This window comes from Ranitomeya imitator, chromosome 3 (assembly GCF_032444005.1).
Source record: "Ranitomeya imitator isolate aRanImi1 chromosome 3, aRanImi1.pri, whole genome shotgun sequence".
NCBI classification, from domain to species: Eukaryota; Metazoa; Chordata; class Amphibia; order Anura; family Dendrobatidae; genus Ranitomeya; species Ranitomeya imitator.
The window spans coordinates 731,458,826-731,479,108 of NC_091284.1; the positions used below are offsets into that span (position 1 = coordinate 731,458,826).

The window sequence follows — 20,283 nt, forward strand, 5'->3', positions numbered from 1 at the left end:
TAGACTTTGGAGCCATCACATGCCACTAGGGTTCCATTTCTTATAGGTTGATTCATAAATAATCTATAAATGTCCCGTGTTCAACAATAGCATCAAAGATTGCAAAGCAATTAAGAGTGAACGTGCACATGTCCCAGACACAGAGGGTGCAACTTTCAGAATTTTTTTCTCTTATGACACCAAGTAACTCCAGTCCAACACTGTCGACCACCGCTGACCAGTGAGTCATACTGTGGGGGAATAGGCTGGTAGCATCCGTGAGTCCATCATGATTGATTTGGTGCCCCTCTACATTTATGCATGGTAGTATGACATCATTTACATCCTACACCTTAGAGATGCTTCTGAAAATGGGTAGACTTCTTGTGAAACAGCTATGTGCACTTGTCTCGACGTGCAGAAGCACAGACAGGCATTGTTTGCAGTTCTGTCCTTGGTATCCAAATAGGAACATTTACAGTACGTCTTGTAGTGCGTAGTACCCATATATAAAGCCTATAAAGAGTGGATGCTCATACAGTACATCAGGATATTTCTAAAGACATATGAGGGATTTGTGTGTGTGTGTGCCACATTAGCATACCGTATGGCTGACACCCCGCTGTATTTTTCAGACAGCTGGTAATTGCAGCCTCTCCCTGTGTCGGGCACACCCAGGCTGTGTTCTCCCGCTCTGGAATCAGAGCTTCTCACAAATTTCTAGACACAAAAAAGAGATTTTATTACCAGAGTCCACAGCAAGTATACTAACTGGTCTAAATGGCTGCCTTCTCCTATTCTTATAACTTGCCACTTTGGCGTCCAGATGCTGTTGATACTGAACGTAAATTGTTCCTCAACCCTTCGTCATCGGAAAGCCACACAACAGAATCCTATTCCCAAAGCACTGAAGAGACCATAAAGACCAAAGTGAGTGTGAACTGTGAGAGCCAGACTTCACAACGCTTTGAGAATGGAGAAGGAAAGCTTAACACAGAACTTGCCTCCTTCAAGGACAAGGTGAGTGCAGAGGGAAGGGCAGATGATGATGGGAGTCTACATGTCTACACACTACAAATATGCTTGGGTTCAACTCAATGAGGAAGTGTGGAGAGGAGACTGAGTGCTCCGTGCATTCGTTTTACGTTACTGCGTAGCATGGTTTTCTCATAGCAAATAGTGGAACACTAAGTAATATTCATTGTGTATTATAGAAAATCAACTTTTCACAATTATTCCCTAATTGACTGAATGCATAGAACAGGCCGGTGGACATCTGTTGGACACATTGTCAACACTTAGGTTTCATTTTTTGATCTGCGTGATATAAGACTAATTGTCCTTATGGCCTTCGTTGGTGAATATGCATGGCCCAACTTAAGTAATTGTATTAGATCAGGTTAAAAATATTTATGGATGTAAAATATATGATAATAGATCACTTCAGTTGTCATCAGTTTCCATTCACTTGTAGTGCAATGTGGAGACCTGTTATAGGCAATACATGAGCCTTTATTCTAAGTTATTTGCTTCATATATCACTTGCTGTGCATTTTAGAATTTACACATTTGATAAAAGTCGAGCAGATTTTGGATAGTTCTGCCAACTATCGAATGTGTATCGGGACTTTCTGACTTTCTCCTGACAGATGATGTTGTTGGACATAAGGATGAGATGGTTGGAATTCAATCGTCCAATCCTTTTGTTCTGAAGTGAATTAAGACGCTGAAACATAATTCAGAATATCCCAGAGTTTCTGTTATCGGGCACTGAGGAGAGATAGCTGTTTGTCTGCTGCATGGTAGTTTGGCCTACAGTTATCTAATGGCTATGGCCAGCATCATTCCTTATGACATCATTGAGATGGATGTTGCTTACTTAATACACAAGGGCCACAGAAGAGGATCAAGCTGTAGGTTGTCTAGAAAGAATTTAATACGAGGAGAAAATATTTCACATTTTTATATCGAATGGTTATTTTGTGTAGTATGAGAAAAATCTCTATTGTCTTAATGAGGTCTAAATCACAATTGGTGCACAATTCTATAGGAAGGGAGCTGCATAGGATGTGAATACATTCCCTAGCTTCTGATCACAGATAAGGCTGATCTGTTCACATATAGGCCTAGTCTGATTACATATCATATAGGTCTCATCTGTCCACACATAGGCCTCGTCTGATGACACATAGGCCTAGACTGATGACACACAGACATGGTCTGATCACACTTAGGTTTGGTCTGATCACATATAAGCCTAGTCTGATTACATATAGGTCTCATCTGATGACACCTAGGCCTAGACTGATGACACACAGGCCTCGTCTAATGACACATAGGCCTAGACTGATGACACACAGGCCTCATCTGATGACACACAGGCCTAGAGTGATGACACACAGGCATGACATGATCACACTTAGGCTTGGTCTGGTCACATATAGGCCTACTCTGATTACACATAGGCCTAGACTGATGACACACAGGCCTGCACTGATCACACTTAGGCTTGGCCTGGTCACATATAGGCCTAGTCTGATGACACATAGGCCTAGACTGATGACACACAAACCTTGTCTGATGACACACAGGACTCATCTGGTGACACAGGGGCATGGTCTGATTACACTTAGGCTTGGTCTGGTTACATATAGGCCTCGTCTAATGACACATAGGCCTAGATTGATGATGCACAAACCTTTTCTGATGACACACGGCCTCATTTGGTGACACAGAGACATGGTCTGATCACACTTAGGCTTGGTCTGATCACATATAGACCTCACCTGATCACAAATAGCCTTCGTCCTACCAGATAACTTCAGGTGTAGAATATGTTGGACAAACATTGAAAATGTAATATATGAAACTACACGAGGAGGCCAGGCAGGAAACAGTGTCTAGGTGCTATTTATTAAATTCCCACCACTTACAGTATATAACCCTAATATACTGGTATAGACTATAGAGACAACAGCCTGAAAATGTTTGGTTGTAAACTCTCCATCACAAATAAGCTTTGCTAACAAATATTTTTTCAGATTAAGGCTTTGTTCATATTTCATATCATTTACAGCAAGAATAGCTGTAAAAAACATTACCAACATTTGAACTGCAACAAAATACAAGAAAATCAATGAGGTCCTTCAGGATCTGCCAACATCATTTTGAAAATGAGTCCACAAAGTTGTCATGGATCTGGTATAAATAGCAGTCATGATGCTACAAAGAACAGAGAACTGAAGCGAACAGCATATTTTTTAAGGCATAAATAAAAACTATACAATCTTTTTTTCTCTAATAAAATAACATTATACTTCACTAAAAGATTTAGGGAGTAGGAAAGCAAAGGGGGAGGAAAGGATTCTGGGGCTCTGAAGATGTACTTTTCAGACTAAAGGTACCTTCACACTAAACAACTTCACAACGATATCGCTAGCGATCCGTGACGTTGCAGCGTCCTGGCTAGCGATATCATTGTGTTTGACACGCTACTGCGATCAGGATCCTGCTGTGATGTCGTTGGTCGCTGCAGAAAGTCCAGAACTTTATTTCGTCACTGGACTCCCTGCAGACATCGCTGAATCGGCGTGTGTGACGCCGATTCAGCGATGTCTTCCCTGGTAACCAGGGTAAACATCGGGTTACTGAGCGCAGGGCCGCGCTTAGTAACCCGATGTTTACCCTGTTTACCATCGTAAAAGTAAAAAAAACAAACACTACATACATTACCTTCAGCTGTCTGTCCCCGGCGCTGTGCTTCTCTGCACTCTTCCTGCATCCTGTGTCAGCGTCGGCCAGCCGGAAAGCACAGCGGTGACGTCACCGCTGTGCTTTCTGGCCGCTGTGCTCACAGTCAGTGCAGGAAAGCAGAGCGCCGGGGACAGACAGCTTAAGGTAAGTATGTAGTGTTTGTTTTTTTAACATTTACGCTGGTAACCAGGGTAAACATCGGGTTACTAAGCGCGGCCCTGCGCTTAGTAGCCCGATGTTTACCCTGGTTACCGGGGACCTCGGGATCGTTGGTCGCTGGAGAGCTGTCTGTGTGACAGCTCTCCAGCGACCACACAGCGACGCTGCAGCGATCGACATCGTTGTCGGTATCGCTGCAGCGTCGCTCAGTGTGAAGGTACCTTAACTCTCTGGTGAAGGATTCTGTGATTTATTAGGTCCACCAGAGAAAATTATTCTTACGGTCCATCCACCATCTTTATGGTAAATGGTACCTTTATCTCAATTTCATATTTGTATTTGCACGTATGATAATAACTATAAAAAATACTCAGGTCTGTTGTATAAGAATTAGTCTAGTGTTACCTAATTGCTCAGGGGGTAATAATGCAGACCAGCCTAAAGACAAGTCCCCAAAGAATCCTGAAAGAAACACCTCATTGATAAAGACCATGGCGGATTAAACAAAAAGGCCTAGCCAGATGAGCAGTGGGAATAAAATAAGAGTGAAAACTGATCACTTTTGACTTGGTGACAAGTAGGGTCTGATTGCACTGTTAAAATATTACCATCCAGGGTTATTGGCTAGGGAATCCCCCAGAAATTATCTGCAATATATGGGGGGGGGGGGAACCAGTGAGCAAATGCTTGATTTCACTACAGCGCCAACATAGCTTAAATTAAGCCATTGAAATCAATAGCTTGTCTAGGTAATGCACAAGAGGTGAGAGGGCTTCCAGTAGACTAGGCCTCAATTTATTCAAAATTCTCTATCAGTATTTGAAAAGGGGATTTCTAAGTCAGGCAACTCCTTAAAATGGCTCTCATCCATAGTGACTCCTAATTATCTTGACTGCATTTCCATTTTTTTATTTTCATACATCTATAGGAAGACGTTGTTAGGCAGTCATACGATAGCTCTATCAGTCATCTCAAATAATGGTCTATCGCTTTAGAGGAAATGAAGACATAGGCAGACCTTGTAAGGACAACACGCAATCTGTGACATTCATGTACATGACATAGTGGAATCTGACATATCAGCAAGATGGGGAAAGGAAACTACTGACACTTTGAGCCGTATTAGGTTCTATGAGAGTAAAATGAATGTAGACATCAGATGGTAGAATCTCATGTATACGTGGAACAGAAGGTAAATCTCTGATGAGAAACATCTTTGAAGGTTCACATGCATGTGTGATATGACAACGAGGAAATGCAAAGTCTAAATATTCTGTCTCATTATCCAATTGTGATTTGCAGATTAGATTCCTGGAAAAACAACGTCAGATTTTGGAGGAACGCTGGTCAATGTTGCAGAAAGAAGAAAATTCCGAAAAAGACCTAGAACCTATTTACCTTTCATATATAAGTCGCCTCCTTGGACAAGTCAATGGTGTAACCAAGAGAAACAACGAGACGCAGAAGAACCTGCTGGAAGTGGTGGATTCTGTCAATGACATAAAAGACAAGTTAGTTTTGGTTTGTGGGATCGGGCTGATGATTTAGAGTGCTGTGCCAAAGTTTTAGGCAGGTATGGAAACAATGCTGCAAAGTAAGAATCCTTTCAAAGTATATGTTTATTAGTTTATTTTAAAAAAATTAACAACATACAAAGTAAAAGAGAAATTTAAATCAAATCAATATTTGGTGTGACCGGCCACCCTTTGCCTGCAAAACTGGGTTCTTCTAGGTATAATTGTACAAAGTTCTTGAAACAACTTGGCAGGAAGGTTGTTCCAAACATCTTGGAAACACCTTCTGTTTCGTCATGAAATCTCAGACAGACTCAATAATGTCGGAGCCATATCATTATATCCAGAACTCCTTGTTTTTACGTATGTTGAAGATAGTTTTTAATTGAATTAGTTGCATGTTTGGGGTCATTGTCCTGCTGTCCAAATAAATTTGGAGCCAAAGAGATGCCTGTCTTTTGATATTGCATGATGGATAAATATCTGCTTGTATTTCTCAGCATTGAGGACACCAGGAAATGGGTAATGTTGAGGACAATAGGCGAAGTGGTCAACTAGGGAAACTTAGTGCAGAAGATGAAAGACACATCATGATTACTTCCCTTCAAAATTAGAAGATATCCAGCATTGCCATCTACTCAGAACTGACAGCAACCAGTGAAACCAGCTACACACATTTACTGTTTGGAGAAGTCTGGCCAGAAGTGGTCTTCATGAAAGAATTGCAGCCAAAAACATGGAATCCAGGCCAATTGACTAAACTATGTGTGAAAAAATAGGAACTGAGGTTCAGAAAAATGGCAATGGGCAGTATGGACTGATAGGTGAAAATTTTAAAATATTTGGCTGCAACAAAAGGCAGTTTATTCATCAAAGGTCTAGAGAGCAGTATGGTAATGAGTGTCTGAATGAAGCATGGTGGAGGTTCTTTTCAAGTTTGGAGCTGCATTTTAGTAAATGGAGTAGGGAATTGGTTCAGGATTACTGGTGTCCTCAATGCTGAGAAATATTGGAAGATACTTATCCATCATCATCATACCAATTTATTTTGCAGCAGGGAAACAAGCCCAAGCATACAACCAATGATACTAAGAACCATTTTTAGCGCAAACAGGAACCAAGAGTCCCGGAAGTAATGATAAGGCCCTGCTCTCAACATCAAGTCTGTGTGTAATTACATGGAGAAAGAAAGATTTGCATCCATAGTCTACATTTGCAGAAGATTTGTGGTTAGTTCTCCAAGATGTTTAGAACAAACTTCCTGCTGAATTCATTCAAAACCTTTATGCAATTTTATCTAGAAGAAGTGGTGCTATTTTGAATTCAAAGGATGGTCACACTAAATATTGATGTGATTTAGATTTCTCTCTTTTGTTTATTCACTTTACATTTTGTTAATTGATAAAAATAAACTAACACTTCAATTTTTGAAAGCATTTTTACTTTGCAGCATTTTCTCCACACCTGCGTAAAACTTTTGCACAGTACTGCACTTGACATGCTTGTTTAGCCACTCATCGGTGTTTAAGAAGGCCCTCATAGACCAACAGTTGGACTAAAGTTTAACAAATATTAGATTCAATTAATGTTTAACACATGTTAAAGGCCTTCATACACATTAGATTCATCTCAGAAGGACCCAGTGATGGTGATTGCCAGGTTTATATGGCAAGAACCAGGCCATTAAACAACTAACAATTGCCTATATACAAGCAGATAGGCAATCGCTTATCCTGTTTAGACTGTCTGACGAACATGTTACTTCACTGGATGATTGTTGATACAATTGTTCTGCGTTTATAGAAAATGTTAATCGTTCTCTTGTTTACACAGGACAATATGTCGCTGATAACAATGCTTAGAAATTATCCCACTCCATGAACGAGCTTGTTCATCTGATGTTTTCTGACCTACTTGAAGTACCAACAGTTGACAATGAGAATTGCTACGAGTGTTCATTTTGACAAGCTCGTTCTCCAACTAATAGCTTATCTAAATGGGCATAAGAAGGATCGAGCATGTTTAATTCAATGTCCGGTCCGATTGTTCCCACTGCTTCATCCACTCTCTTTGTTAAAAACATATGAACGCCTATCTGAACAAAGTGTGCATGTGTTTGGGGAGAGGTCTAGATAGATAATGGTTGGTAAAGTTCGCCTGTATGGCTACCTTTATTGTCAGGGTCAATTGATCTGGTATGTTTGATTGAAAGTTTAGAGTAGGACACAGAAGTATCATGCTGTTTAAGTAATTTAGATCTGTGGGGTCATGATTCAGTCAACTGATCTACTCTAATCAGTACTGACTGCATCTTCTCTGGACTCCATATATTATCAAATTTGCGCATCTTAATAGGTAGAACTGGAGAAAACTCCTATTTGTTATTCTATGTGCCAGGTAGATATTCAGTAGTGCGTAAATCGCTTATTAGCTCATAATTATACCTATTAAGCTGAATCACAACATATTGCCTATATATAACCTATAGAATTGGTGAAACTCCAAGATGCAAAACCAAATGATTGGGAGGAACCTATAATTTAGAGTCAATCAATCAGCCTAAATTCAGCAGCAACCCAAGATATAAGATTATCCGGTTTGTGATTACACCTGATATATATCCATTAGAATCCTATAAATAGTCTTCGAAAACACCATTGCCAAACTATGGTCCTTACACACGTTAAATTAAATCTGACCTAACCCATCAATACCAGCAGGATTGGCTGACAGTCTAATGTGTATGGTGGCCTCCAGACTCTCCATCGACAGATCATGTCAGGGGAGAAGGGTCTGGCCTGCTGAATTTCTGCAGTTGATCCTTTTGGTATGTCCCACCAATATCACCGAGTTCGGCCAACTATAGTCAAATGTGTATGGGGTCTATAGACTTAAAGAGGTTTTCCAGGGAACATAAATGATTATTTAAAGGCATCAGGCTGCTTTAAAAAGAAGGCAAAATACACTATACTCACCCACAGTTTCACCCTCCACTCCAAATCTTACCCTGTCCTTGATGGTCTGGTCTTCATGGCCATATCCTTAAAGAGGACCTTTCATCGGTTTTAGCATATTAAGCTGACCACATTATGGAATAGTGGCTACAGAGCTGAATAATGTAATAATGTAGTTTTTATTTTTTAATTTCTTCTCTCATTTGTGGAGATATTAACTAGTAAAGTGTAGGTTATAACTTATGTTAAATTCAAGGGGTGTTATAGATTTTTCACTGGGGGCATTTGCTTCTTCTCCTTAGTTTTGATGACCAATCATAAGAAGACAGCAACATACTGGGAAAAAAGAAAACACCCTCACAATACATTGAATGAGTGGTTTCACTGCAAAATTACAAAGCTATGGAATTGGAGCAGAGATGAGTGTGATTAAAAACACCTTTCAGCTTTCATCTCACAGCAGTTAGTGTGGGAGGAGTGGATAGAGCTGAGCTGACAGCACTGTGAAGAGCATACAGATGTGTTTGTAATGGGACAAAGCTCTGATGTACAAAAGGCAGCTAAAAGAGTCGTTTTATAAAGCCACAAAGTAAAATGTAAACTAATTGTACCACTTGTAAAATGTAGTATATGACTAATGTGACCTATGTAAAGATAATTGCTAACTTTACACGCATACTTTCATTGCCTCCTAGGTTTGAGGATGAACTGTGTTTACGTACTGACTTGGAATATGCCTTTGTGCAATTGAAAAAGGTACAGTAATAACTCTATAAATTAAATGTCTTCCAAGCAACATTTGTGCTTATGCAGTGACAATTTAAAATGGTTTGTAAACGACAACATTCATTATTCTAGTTGCTTCTTCTTCTTCTTTCTTTAATGTGGTAAATAAAAAATCCAAAAAACAATTGTAGAATTGCACTATTTTTGCAACTTGTTTTTTTTTTACCCGCTTTCCAGGACATCACATGATAAAATAAATGGTGTAATTGAAAAGTAAAATTCCTCCTGCAAAAGACAATCAATAAGACGTCTATTTGGACAGAAAAATAAAAAGTTGTAGCTCTAGGAAGAAAGGGAGGAAAAAGCGAAAATGCAAAAATGGAAACTGGCTGCGGCTGGAAAGGGTTAAAGGGAACCTGCCATCCAAGGCTATGTTCATATTGTGCTTTCGGCTACTCCCAGTGGCTTTGTCCAGGCTTATAGATGAAGCATTGGTAAACAGGATTCAGATATTGTGCTGATGAGGCCATTGACTTTAATGATGCAGATAGTCACATTTTGCCGTGTCGGACATCATTTTCAATAGTGTGCGCCTATTTGAGTCAGGTAACAAAGCGCAGTCAACTACTTTTTGTTTCCCACCTCACATAAGTGGATACTGCTGAAAATGATGTCTGACACGGCAAACATTAACTCCGTCTGCACCATTAAAGTCAAAGGCCACATCAGCGCAAATGTCAGAACCGCGTTTTCCAGGGCTTCAGACGCAAGTCTCGATGGAGCCGCTGAGAGTAGCCCAAAACTCAATATGACCCTAGTCTTATTCATGCTGCCAGTGGTTCAGACACTGGATGCGTTCTTGTTTGTATGATTTACTCTGAAACGCTGTGTGAATTGGCGTTGGGAAAAGCCGCCAAACATCTCACTTGAACAAGTCATCCAAGACACATACTCCCCAGAAATCTTTTCAAAGTATGTCTTCTCTGAAACACAGCAGTGTCTTAGGCTAGGTTCACATTGCGTTAATGGGTTAACGCTAGCGGACTCCGTTACATGGCGAAATTGTCGCAATTAACGCCATGCAACGGATCCGTTAGCGCACCCATTGACGGAAATGTGCCAACGGATCTCTAGCGCATCGGTAGCGCATGCCATTTTCGGCACGCGCTAGCGATGTCCCTTTAGTTTCGGACAGACCGCGGACGCTGCTTGCAGCTTCCGAGGTCCGTTCCTCGTTAGCACAGATCGGGTATCTGCGCTAGCGGGATCGGCAAACGCGATCCCTTTTGGGACATTGCGTTAGCGCAGTCCGTAGCGCTATGCGCTAAACGGACTGCCCTAACGCAATGTGAACCTAGCCTTAGAGTAAAACATAGTTGGCTGAAATAATGCAGACAATGTGATTCATGCTGCCCGTGGTTCAACAGTATGAATCAGATGACAGGTTCCTTTAAGATCAAGGAAATGTATACATCCAGTTAGATCATCCTTATCATTAGTTATTTCTTGTTGTGCATTAATTATCCATATGTGTTTGTCACTAGGACTAGTCAATATATGGAGAAACAGTACACCAAAAAAGGCACTCGATATATTGGCCATTTCCTGTTGCCTTAGGAACAAAGTAATATTTTCCATTATGTTTACAATATTGACCAACTTCCTAGCAGAAGCGGCCTGAAGAATGGTCTGGTTACTCAGGTAACTTCTTTAAGTTGCTTGTCTTCTTTCCAAGAAGCTAAAAAAGACTGAACATACAGTATGTACATCAAGTTGTTTTTGACATTGCAGTGCATAGGCTCATTCTTTTATTTGTTTCTTTAGTACTTTTTTAGGTGGGTTTCTAAGCAAACCGCTTGAAAAAGATGTTATGTGCTCATACCCTTACAAAAAGGGTAGGCAACCTCTGGCCCACGACCCGTAAATGGTCCACAGTGTCTCATCCTTCGCCCATGGGCAGATGAATTTCCCACTATAAGGAGACAAGCAATATGATATATATTGGTGTTGGGAAAAATTTACTGCTGTGAGCTTTTCTGTACAAAACTTAGCATCGCAAAAAGTCAACTGCGCTCCAGACCATATGAAATCTGGAAAAGCAGTTGTGAGTATCAGCATTATCAATACCAGATAACATCACACGCCTCACCAAAGAGATATGCAAATTGCCTCTTCTGAGAAAAGGAGGACTTGAACTCTATAGCGCCACCTGTTGGAAGTAGCGATCCTACAAGTCACAATCAACTCTTTAACGAGTCGTGCAATATGACTTAGGATAAAAGCCAAATCAGTATCTCAATTCGCAGACACGGTGTTTCGGGCTGTTGGCCCTCGTCAGTGCGAAGCATGAGAACCGATTTGAACATACAAAAGAGCAAAAAAGAACGGATTTGGCTAGGTGAGAGGCAAAGCAGTTTCACCATCACATGAGGTGTGAGTTAATTTAGTGTTTGATATATATGAGGATCATTTTTCAGTTGATAATTTTGTATGGCAGACGAATGATGTTAAAGACATCAAAATGACCCTGGGCAGAAAAAAGGTTCCCCATCCCTTCCTTAGAGATTAGCACAGCTGCCCTGGAGCACATGAGATGTAGGTGGGATCAGATAAGAGTCTAATGTGTTTCCTCCCATACTACAAAAATACTTTAGTTAAGAAGCTTCTTAAAAATGTAATTATAGATTAGGTGTGTACATTAGAATGGGACATTAGTTTAGAGTACAATATATACATAGATCAAGACTGAATATTAATCTCTTAAATTAAAATGATTATTTAAAAGCGTATTCTTCTTTCAGTCAGATGAACTATATATATATATATATATATATTTTAGATGGTGGCCCGATTCTAACGCATCGGGTATTCTAGAATATGAATGTCCACGTAGTATATTGGCCAGCCACGTAGTATATTGCCCAGCCACGTAGTATATTGCCCAGTCACGTAGTATATTGCCCAGTCACGTAGTATATTGCCCAGCTACATAGTATATTGCCCAGCCACGTAGTATATTGCCCAGCCACGTAGTATATTGCCCAGTCACGTAGTATATTGCCCAGTCACGTAGTATATTGCCCAGCTACATAGTATATTGCCCAGCCACGTAGTATATTGCCCAGCCACGTAGTATATTGCCCAGTCACGTAGTATATTGCCCAGTCACGTAGTATATTGCCCAGCTACATAGTATATTGCCCAGTCACGTAGTATATTGCCCAGTCACATAGTATATTGCCCAGTCAAGTAGTATATTGCCCAGTCACGTAGTATATTGCCCAGTTACGTAGTATATTGCCCAGCGACGTAGTATATTGTCCAGCGACACAGTATATTGCACAGCGACGTAGTATACAGCACAGACACTTAGTATATTGCCCAGTCACATAGTATATTGCCCAGTCACGTAGTATATTGCCCAGCGACGTAGTATACAGCACAGAGCCACGTAGTATACAGCACAGAGCCACGTAGTATACAGCACAGAGCCACATAGTTTATTGCCCAGCCACGTAGTATATTGCCCAGCCACGTAGTATATTGCCCAGTCACGTTGTATATTGCCCAGTCACGTAGTATATTGCCCAGTCACGTTGTATATTGCCCAGTCACATAGTATATTGCCCAGCTACGTAGTATACAGCACAGAGCCACGAAGTATACAGCACAGAGCCACGTAGTATATTGCCCAGCCACGAAGTATATTGCCCAGCCACGTAGTATATTGCCCAGTCACGTAGTATATTGCCCAGCTACGTAGTATACAGCACAGAGCCACGTAGTATACAGCACAGAGCCACGTAGTATACAGCACAGAGCCATGTAGTATCCAGCTCAGAGCCACGTAGTATATTGCCCAGTCACATAGTATATAGCACAGCCCACAGAGTATATAGCACAGCCCACGGAGTATATCACACAGCCCACATAGTATATAACACTGCCTATGTAGTATACAACACAGAGCCACGCGGTATGTAACACAGCCCACGCAGTATTTAGCAGTGTGGGCACCATATCCCTGTTAAAAAATTAATTAAAATAAAAAAAAGTTATATACTCACCTCTTGGGGTCCAGCAGAGCTCCGGTGATAGGCGCGCGGCTGCCGCCATCTTCCATTCCCAGGATGAATTGCGAAATTACCCAGATGACTTAGCGGTCTCGCGACTATGCCCGTCGTTGATTGGTCGTGGCTGTAAAAGTCTGTGCTCTCCTGGTCGAAATTGCTGTTATTGTGAACAGTTAGACAAGTTAAAGAATAATTAATCTCTAAAAGGCCTAAAGTTAATGATGACATGTTTCCTTATACATTTTTTTGGCATAAAAAGTTTTTTTTATTTTAAAATTACAAAAAGGAAAATGGGCTGATGCAAAAGTTTGGGCACCCTTGGAGATTTGTGTGCTCAGATAACTTTGACCAAGGTTTTAGACCTTAATTATCCTATTAAGGTCATGGCTTATTCACTATCATTGTTAGGAAAGACCAGATGATGCAAATTTCCCAGCTTTATAAAAGAAAAAGCCTCCTCTAGCCACATGCCAAAAAACAACAGCCATGAGCTCTCCTAAGTAGCTGCCTAGCACTCTGAAAATGAAAATGTTAGAGGCCCACAAAGCAAGAGAAAGTTATAAGAAGATAGAAACGCATTTTCAAGTTGCCCTTTCCTCAATTCGATACGTAATTTAGAAATGGCAGTTAACAGGAAGAGTGGAGATCAAGAAAAAGTCTGGAAAACCAAGCAAATTTTATTGTGAGCTGCACATACGATTGCTAGAGAGGCAAATCAGAACCCCAATTTGACTGCAAAAGACTTTCAGAAAGGATTAGCAGACTCTGGAGTTGAGTTACACTGTTCTACTGATCAGAAACACCTGCACAAATATGGCCTTCATGGAAGAGTCATCAGAAATAAACCTATTCTGCATCCTCACCATAAAATTCAGTGTCAAAAGTGTGCAAAACAACATGTAAACAAGCCTGATGCATTTTGAAAACAAGTCCTGTGGACCGATGAGGTTAAAATAGAACTCTATGGCCACAAGGATCAAAGGTATGTGTGAAGAAAAAAGGGTACAGAGTTTCAGGAAAAGAACATCTCACCAACCATTAACCCCTTCACCGCCTTGGGTTTTTCCCTCTTTGCGTTTTCGTTTTATGCTCCCCTTCTTCCCAGAGCCATAACTTTTTTATTTTTTTCGTCAATATGGTCATGTGAGGGCTTAATTTATGTGAGGTGAGTTGTACTTTTGAACTACAACATTGGTTTTCCATATAGTGTACTGGAAAATGGAAAAAAAATTCCAAGTGCAGTAAAATTGCAAAAAAAAGTGCAATTACACAATTGTTTTTTTTGTTTGTTTTTATTTTTTTACCATGTTCATTACACTGTATTCCAAATTATTATGCAAATTGGATTTAAGTGTCATAAAGATTTAATTGTTTTGTTTTTCAAAATAAACTCGTGGATGGTATTGTGTCTTAGGGGTCAATGGATCACTGAAATCAATCTTAAACACGTGATAATTAGTTTTCCAGGTGATTCTCATTAAAGGAAAGCTACTTAAAATTGATGTTCCACATTATTAAGCAGGCCACAGGTTTCAAGCAATATGGGAAATAAAAAGGATCTCTCTGCTGCTGAAAAGCTTTAAATAGTGCAATGCCTTGGACAAGGTATGAAAACATTAGATATTTCACGAAAACTTAAGAGTGATCATCGTACTGTGAAGAGATTTGTGATTGAAACAGATCACAGAGTTCATGCAGATAAAGACATAATGAGGAAGGTTTCTGCCAGACAAATTCATTGGATTAAGAGAGTAGCTGCAAAAATACCATTACAAAGCAGCAAACAGATATTTGAAGCTGCTGGTGCCTCTGGAGTCCCTCGAACCTCAAGGTGTAAGATCATTCAAAGGCTTGATGTGGTGCATAAACCTACTATTCGGCCACCCCTAAACAGTGTTCACAAGCAGAAACAGTTGCAGTGGGCCCAGTCATACATGAAGACTAATTTTCAAACAGTCTTTACTGATGAGTGTCGAGCAACCCTGGATGGTCCAGATGGATGGAGTAGTGGATGGTTGGTGAATAGCCACCATGTCCCAACAAGGCTGCAACGTCAGCAAGGAGGTGGAGGAGTCATGTTTTGGGCTGGAATCATGGAGAAACAGCTGGTAGGGTCCTTTAAGGTTCCTAAAGGTGTGAAAATGACCTCTGCAAAGTATATAGAGTTTCTGACTGACAACTTTCTTCCATGGTCTAAAAAGCAGAAACGTGCCTTCAGGAGCAAAATCATCTTCATGCAGGACAATGCACCATCTCATGCTGCAAAGAATGCCTCTGAGTCATTGGCTGCTATGGGCATAAAAGGAGATAAAGTAACACAGATTAGGAAGGCACTAGAGCGGCTGAATGTCAGGCGTTTCCATTACACTAGCTGGATTCAATTCAGGACGTCAATCGGCACGTAACTTCTGACAGCAATTAATGGGTGGTGCTCTACCATAGAATATGATAAAATGATGATCCACATAAACAACAAGAGAGAGAAGGCGGCACTCACCCCGATATTGCTTGAAAGTGATGTTCTTTATTCAGGACATGAATGAATGAACAAAAGGCAGAGAGCCGGCTGGTTACAGATCGGGTGCGAGAAGGAGGTGAGGGACGACGGCCGTTTCGCGCCTGCGCGCTTCTACGGGTCCAGGTCTCTCTGCCTTTTGTTCATTCATTCATGTCCTGAATAAAGAACATCACTTTCAAGCAATATCGGGGTGAGTGCCGCCTTCTCTCTCTTGTTGTTTATAAAAGGAGATAAACTCACGGTGTGGCCACCATCTTCCCCTGACCTCAACCCTATAGAGAACCTTTGGAGTATCATCAAGCAAAAGATCTATGAGGGTGGGAGGCAGTTCACATCAAAACAGCAGCTCTGGGAGGCGATTCTGACTTCATGCAAAGAAATACAAGCAGAAACTCTCCAAAAACTCACAAGTTCAATGGATGCAAGAATTGTGAAGGTGATATCAAAGAAGGGGTCCTATGTTAACATGTAACTTGGCCTGTTAGGATGTTTTGGAGTTAAATAGCTTTTTTGTTCAGTGAATGTGACCTCCTAATGCTGCAAATTCCACAAATGAGCATTTTCAGTTCTTTAAAACATACATAATATATAGAAATTCTACTGTGCCTAATAATTTGGAACAGTGCATTTTGAGCTTTTTTTTTCATTTTGGAGATTATACTGTTATTATTGGGAGGTTTCTTCAATAAAATTTGATGTATAATCTAATGGGTGATGACTTATTAGACTGACTGTCATTTGCACCGACCATTTAGGAAAATCCGAGAATAATGTAATTTGCATAATAATTTGGAACATGGTGTAAATTCTTAAACTGACCCGCAATTATGATACTCCAGGTCATTACGAGTTTGTAGACACCAAACACGTCTTTTTTTTATTCAAGTGGTAAATAAATATCCAAAGTTTCTAAAAAAATAAATAAATAAATTTTTTCAAAAAAGTAATCATTTTCCAGGACCCATAGATTCTCCATTTATCGTGATCTAGGGTCGGTGAGGGCTTATTTTTTGCACGTCGAGCTGACATTTTTATTGATACCATTTTGGTGCAGATACGATCGCCCGTTATTGCATTTTAATGCAATGTTGTGGCAACCAAAAAATGTAATTCTGGTGTTTTGATTTTGTTGTCGTCATGCCGTTTACCGATCGGATTAATTGTTTTTATTTATTGATAGATTGGGCTATTCTGAAAGCGACAATACCAAATATGTGTATTTTTCGTTGTTTCATTTTGACTGAGACAAATGGAGGGTGAATTGAACTTTGATATTTTTACATTTTTTAAATATTTAAAAAAAACTTTTTTGTGAACTTTACACTTGCTTCAACAACACTTATAGTTTTCTCGCCTCCAATGTTGATATTGTTACAGTGGTATCGGCAACTTGCTCTCTAAAGAGTTGCGTGACATTATGTCACGTGAACAAATAGAGAACAAGACTAGCACATCCAAGCTAGTGTGAACAGGTGCCAACCAAAAAAACATATAACTTGAAAAGCTATAAAGGTTACACCATTGTTTACCAAGAACATTGAAAATGCATTACTGCCCAAAAAAATACGAAAAAAGCGCTATATAATGTACACATGAAATATTGCCACGTCAAGGCGTCCTTCATAATTGGGTCCACTCCTGACCCATAAATTGTAGGCTTTTGCCCAGGAGAGGTGACAAAACAGGACAGGGACCCAATTACGAAGGACACCTTGATGTGGCAATTGGGCTTAAACACATTGGCCAATTTATGCGCAAAGTACCTTCCTTTTTTCATAGCAATTTTTGCAGATAAATATTTCATGTGTACATTATATAGCACTTTTTTCCTATTTTCTATGTTAGTAATGCATTTTCAATGTTCTAGAGTAATCATTCTTGGTAAATAATGGTGCAACCTTTATCATTATGTCACGTCAGTCCAGCTCCCAATCAGCTTCACTCTCCCCACCTTTGGACAAAGCAGACGTCAAGAGGAATTGAGCGGCCATCCACAGCTCTGACTACTTCTTGATGTCCGATTCATCTGAAAGCGGTGAGAGTGAAGTTAGCACTGATTATCTGCAGGGATTGCATGACATATCAGTGCTGACACTGCTGGAATAGTATAATATGAAAACAAAAACTGACACAGCGGACGTAACCAAAAATGAAACAATCCCTTCTATATGGCATGCCCATCGCATACCACTGGGGACAAATCGGAGCAAAGAACTCCCCAATACTATAAGTCTACAAAAAGAGCAAAATGCCCCATAGATAAATATAACACAACAAGTAACCAGAAAAATATACAAATTTTATTAATAAACAATGTAAAACATACATATACACAGAATGAGAATACAGTGAATGATAAACAAACAGGACACTCGCATTGGAGTGTATACCGATACATAGACTCGAAAACAGAGTACCACGAGTCATAACATGTGCATAGTGCACCGGTAATTAGTCTGCATTTGTGTGCATACACTGAAAGATATGTAGAACTCACAGTAGAAAAATACCAACTCAACCCCATGTATAAATAAAGGCACTGCCTGTAATCAGTAAAATAGAGGGAGTTATATAGTAATAGGCTAACTGCAAGTACCAAACATCAGAATATACATAACCTAAGTGTCCGCCATCATACTGATGCCTATACTTATATAGTGTCCTACCGCACCCATATGTCTAACAATAGCTGGCGACACACCTAAAATGCCTAAAGAAAGCAAGTGACATCCAGTGCTTACCCATGTCGTATCACTACCAAATGTAGAATGTCCTGTTGGAAGCCCCGACGCGCGTTTCGCGTATTCAATGCTTCCTCGGGGGGCTGTCGGAATAGTGCCTAAACCAGAGGTGAATATAGGTGTTATTATTTTACTGCTTGCAGACATGCTGATTGAGACTCGAGACGGGGTTGTCCGAGTAGTGGACAACCTCTTTAAAGCTTGCAAGCGTTACTCTGAAGCTACAGTGTCACATTACAGTGGTAAAACTTCTTCTGCTGCCAGTATGGGAGAGTGATGGTTTGCACCAGCTGCAAGACTATTTTACTCGTCTGACTTTCAATCTTCAGGGGCGCGCAAGAAAGCTGAGCGGAAGGCGAGTGGTGCGCTCCTGAAGATTAGCAGACTCCTTTAACCACTATAAATTAGTTAAAAGTGATAAATATGCCTTAATAAGTGCAGATCCAGATACCAGGTTGTCATGTTTTATATTATATACACATACAGAAAATATTAGCAATCTATACACTCCTTCAAGTCTTTTTTTTATGTTGATCATTTTTCCTGTTCACGTGAGAATGCACATTTTCTATAAATTTATGAATCAATACCTTTTCTATTGTGGGTGCGCGATTACAGCTCCATACAAGGGCCATGTACATGACGCTTTATGGATATCTACTAACACGTCTTTTTACTGTACAGTCACCCACTTGAATATTTCTTTACACTGAATGCATTTTGAATATTAAATAAAACCTAGGGATTCCTATTACTCATATGGATTCTTCAAGATTTGAGAATAACTCACGTGAATAACCTAATAATCTAGCGACAGAGAATTAAAGTTATAGCCAAAGGATTCACTGCTTTCATTAACTGAGCAAATGTCATGACTAATCTCTTTTTTAGCTTAGAAATTAATGATGGATAAGTTACTGTATATGTTTGATGACTTAGTGGCACAACAAAGTATTACTCATAGAAAACTGCAAAATGTCATCTAATTGGGAGTATAATTTGTATTATTACTGACATGTTGTGAAATTAGGAATGTGAATATGTAACCTACTCTTAACTGTGTGAGCAATGGGAGGAAAGAAAATGGATTTTGGTGGGGAAGTCACAGTCAGACAAACATTCATTGCTGTCAACTGTCTCTGAATTCCTGATACTTCTGGTCGAAAGGTGGGTTTATATAAATGCCAGGTGGGTCGTGGGATTTCCCAGGAGAAGTAGAGTACTGAGAGGGGTCAGGTTGGGGCAGAACGTAGAGGTGTTGTCCACTACTCAGACAAGCCCTTCAGAGTCTGTTTCCCCAAGTAGAGTAACACTTATTCTCACCTCCAGTACCAGCCCCACGCCATTGGTGTCAGCGCCACACCATTGATGTCAGCATTGGCTTTCTCGGGGCTCATTTTACATTGTTATGTCATTTGATCCCACAAGTCAATTACCACTGGCTTCACTGTACCCATTGTAGTGCAGCGGGGTTCACACAGTGTGAAAAATAGGCAAGGGACCCCAGATAGTTCAACATAAAACGTCTTTATTCCCGAAAACTCACAAAAACAACTAAGTGATATCCTCTGGTTCGCAGCCGGATTCTCAAAACAGTCTGTGTCAAAATGCACTGCCGTATCTCTTGGGTGTGCCAGCAGCCTTGAAGTTCCTGGCTCTGTGTTAACTTCACACAGGCCTGGGTTGCACAGAGCCTCCTGCTCTGCAGCTTGCAAAACCAATCACACCCAAGACAAAACAGATTTTAAATGGGAATCGTGGACACAGAGCCACTCCCAAAACCCTGAGTGGAGGGAGGGATTCGCCACAATCTATCAAACCTGCAAATCCCTCCAAAAATAAAAGGTCATGTCGGGAATTCCTAAA

General features: G+C 40.3%; 1 protein-coding gene across 1 annotated transcript in view; it reads left to right on the plus strand.

Moving 5' to 3' along the window:
* Nucleotides 1-514: 514 nt before the first annotated feature.
* Nucleotides 515-20,283, plus strand: part of LOC138670982 (keratin, type II cytoskeletal 80-like) — a 34,245-nt gene continuing 14,476 nt past the window's right edge. Inside the window, exons 1-3 of the mRNA XM_069758810.1 lie at nucleotides 515-999; nucleotides 5,194-5,402; nucleotides 9,055-9,115. Of these exons, the coding sequence (XP_069614911.1) occupies nucleotides 760-999; nucleotides 5,194-5,402; nucleotides 9,055-9,115 (510 nt within the window). The 5' untranslated portion in view covers nucleotides 515-759. The remainder of the gene's footprint in view (nucleotides 1,000-5,193; nucleotides 5,403-9,054; nucleotides 9,116-20,283) is intronic.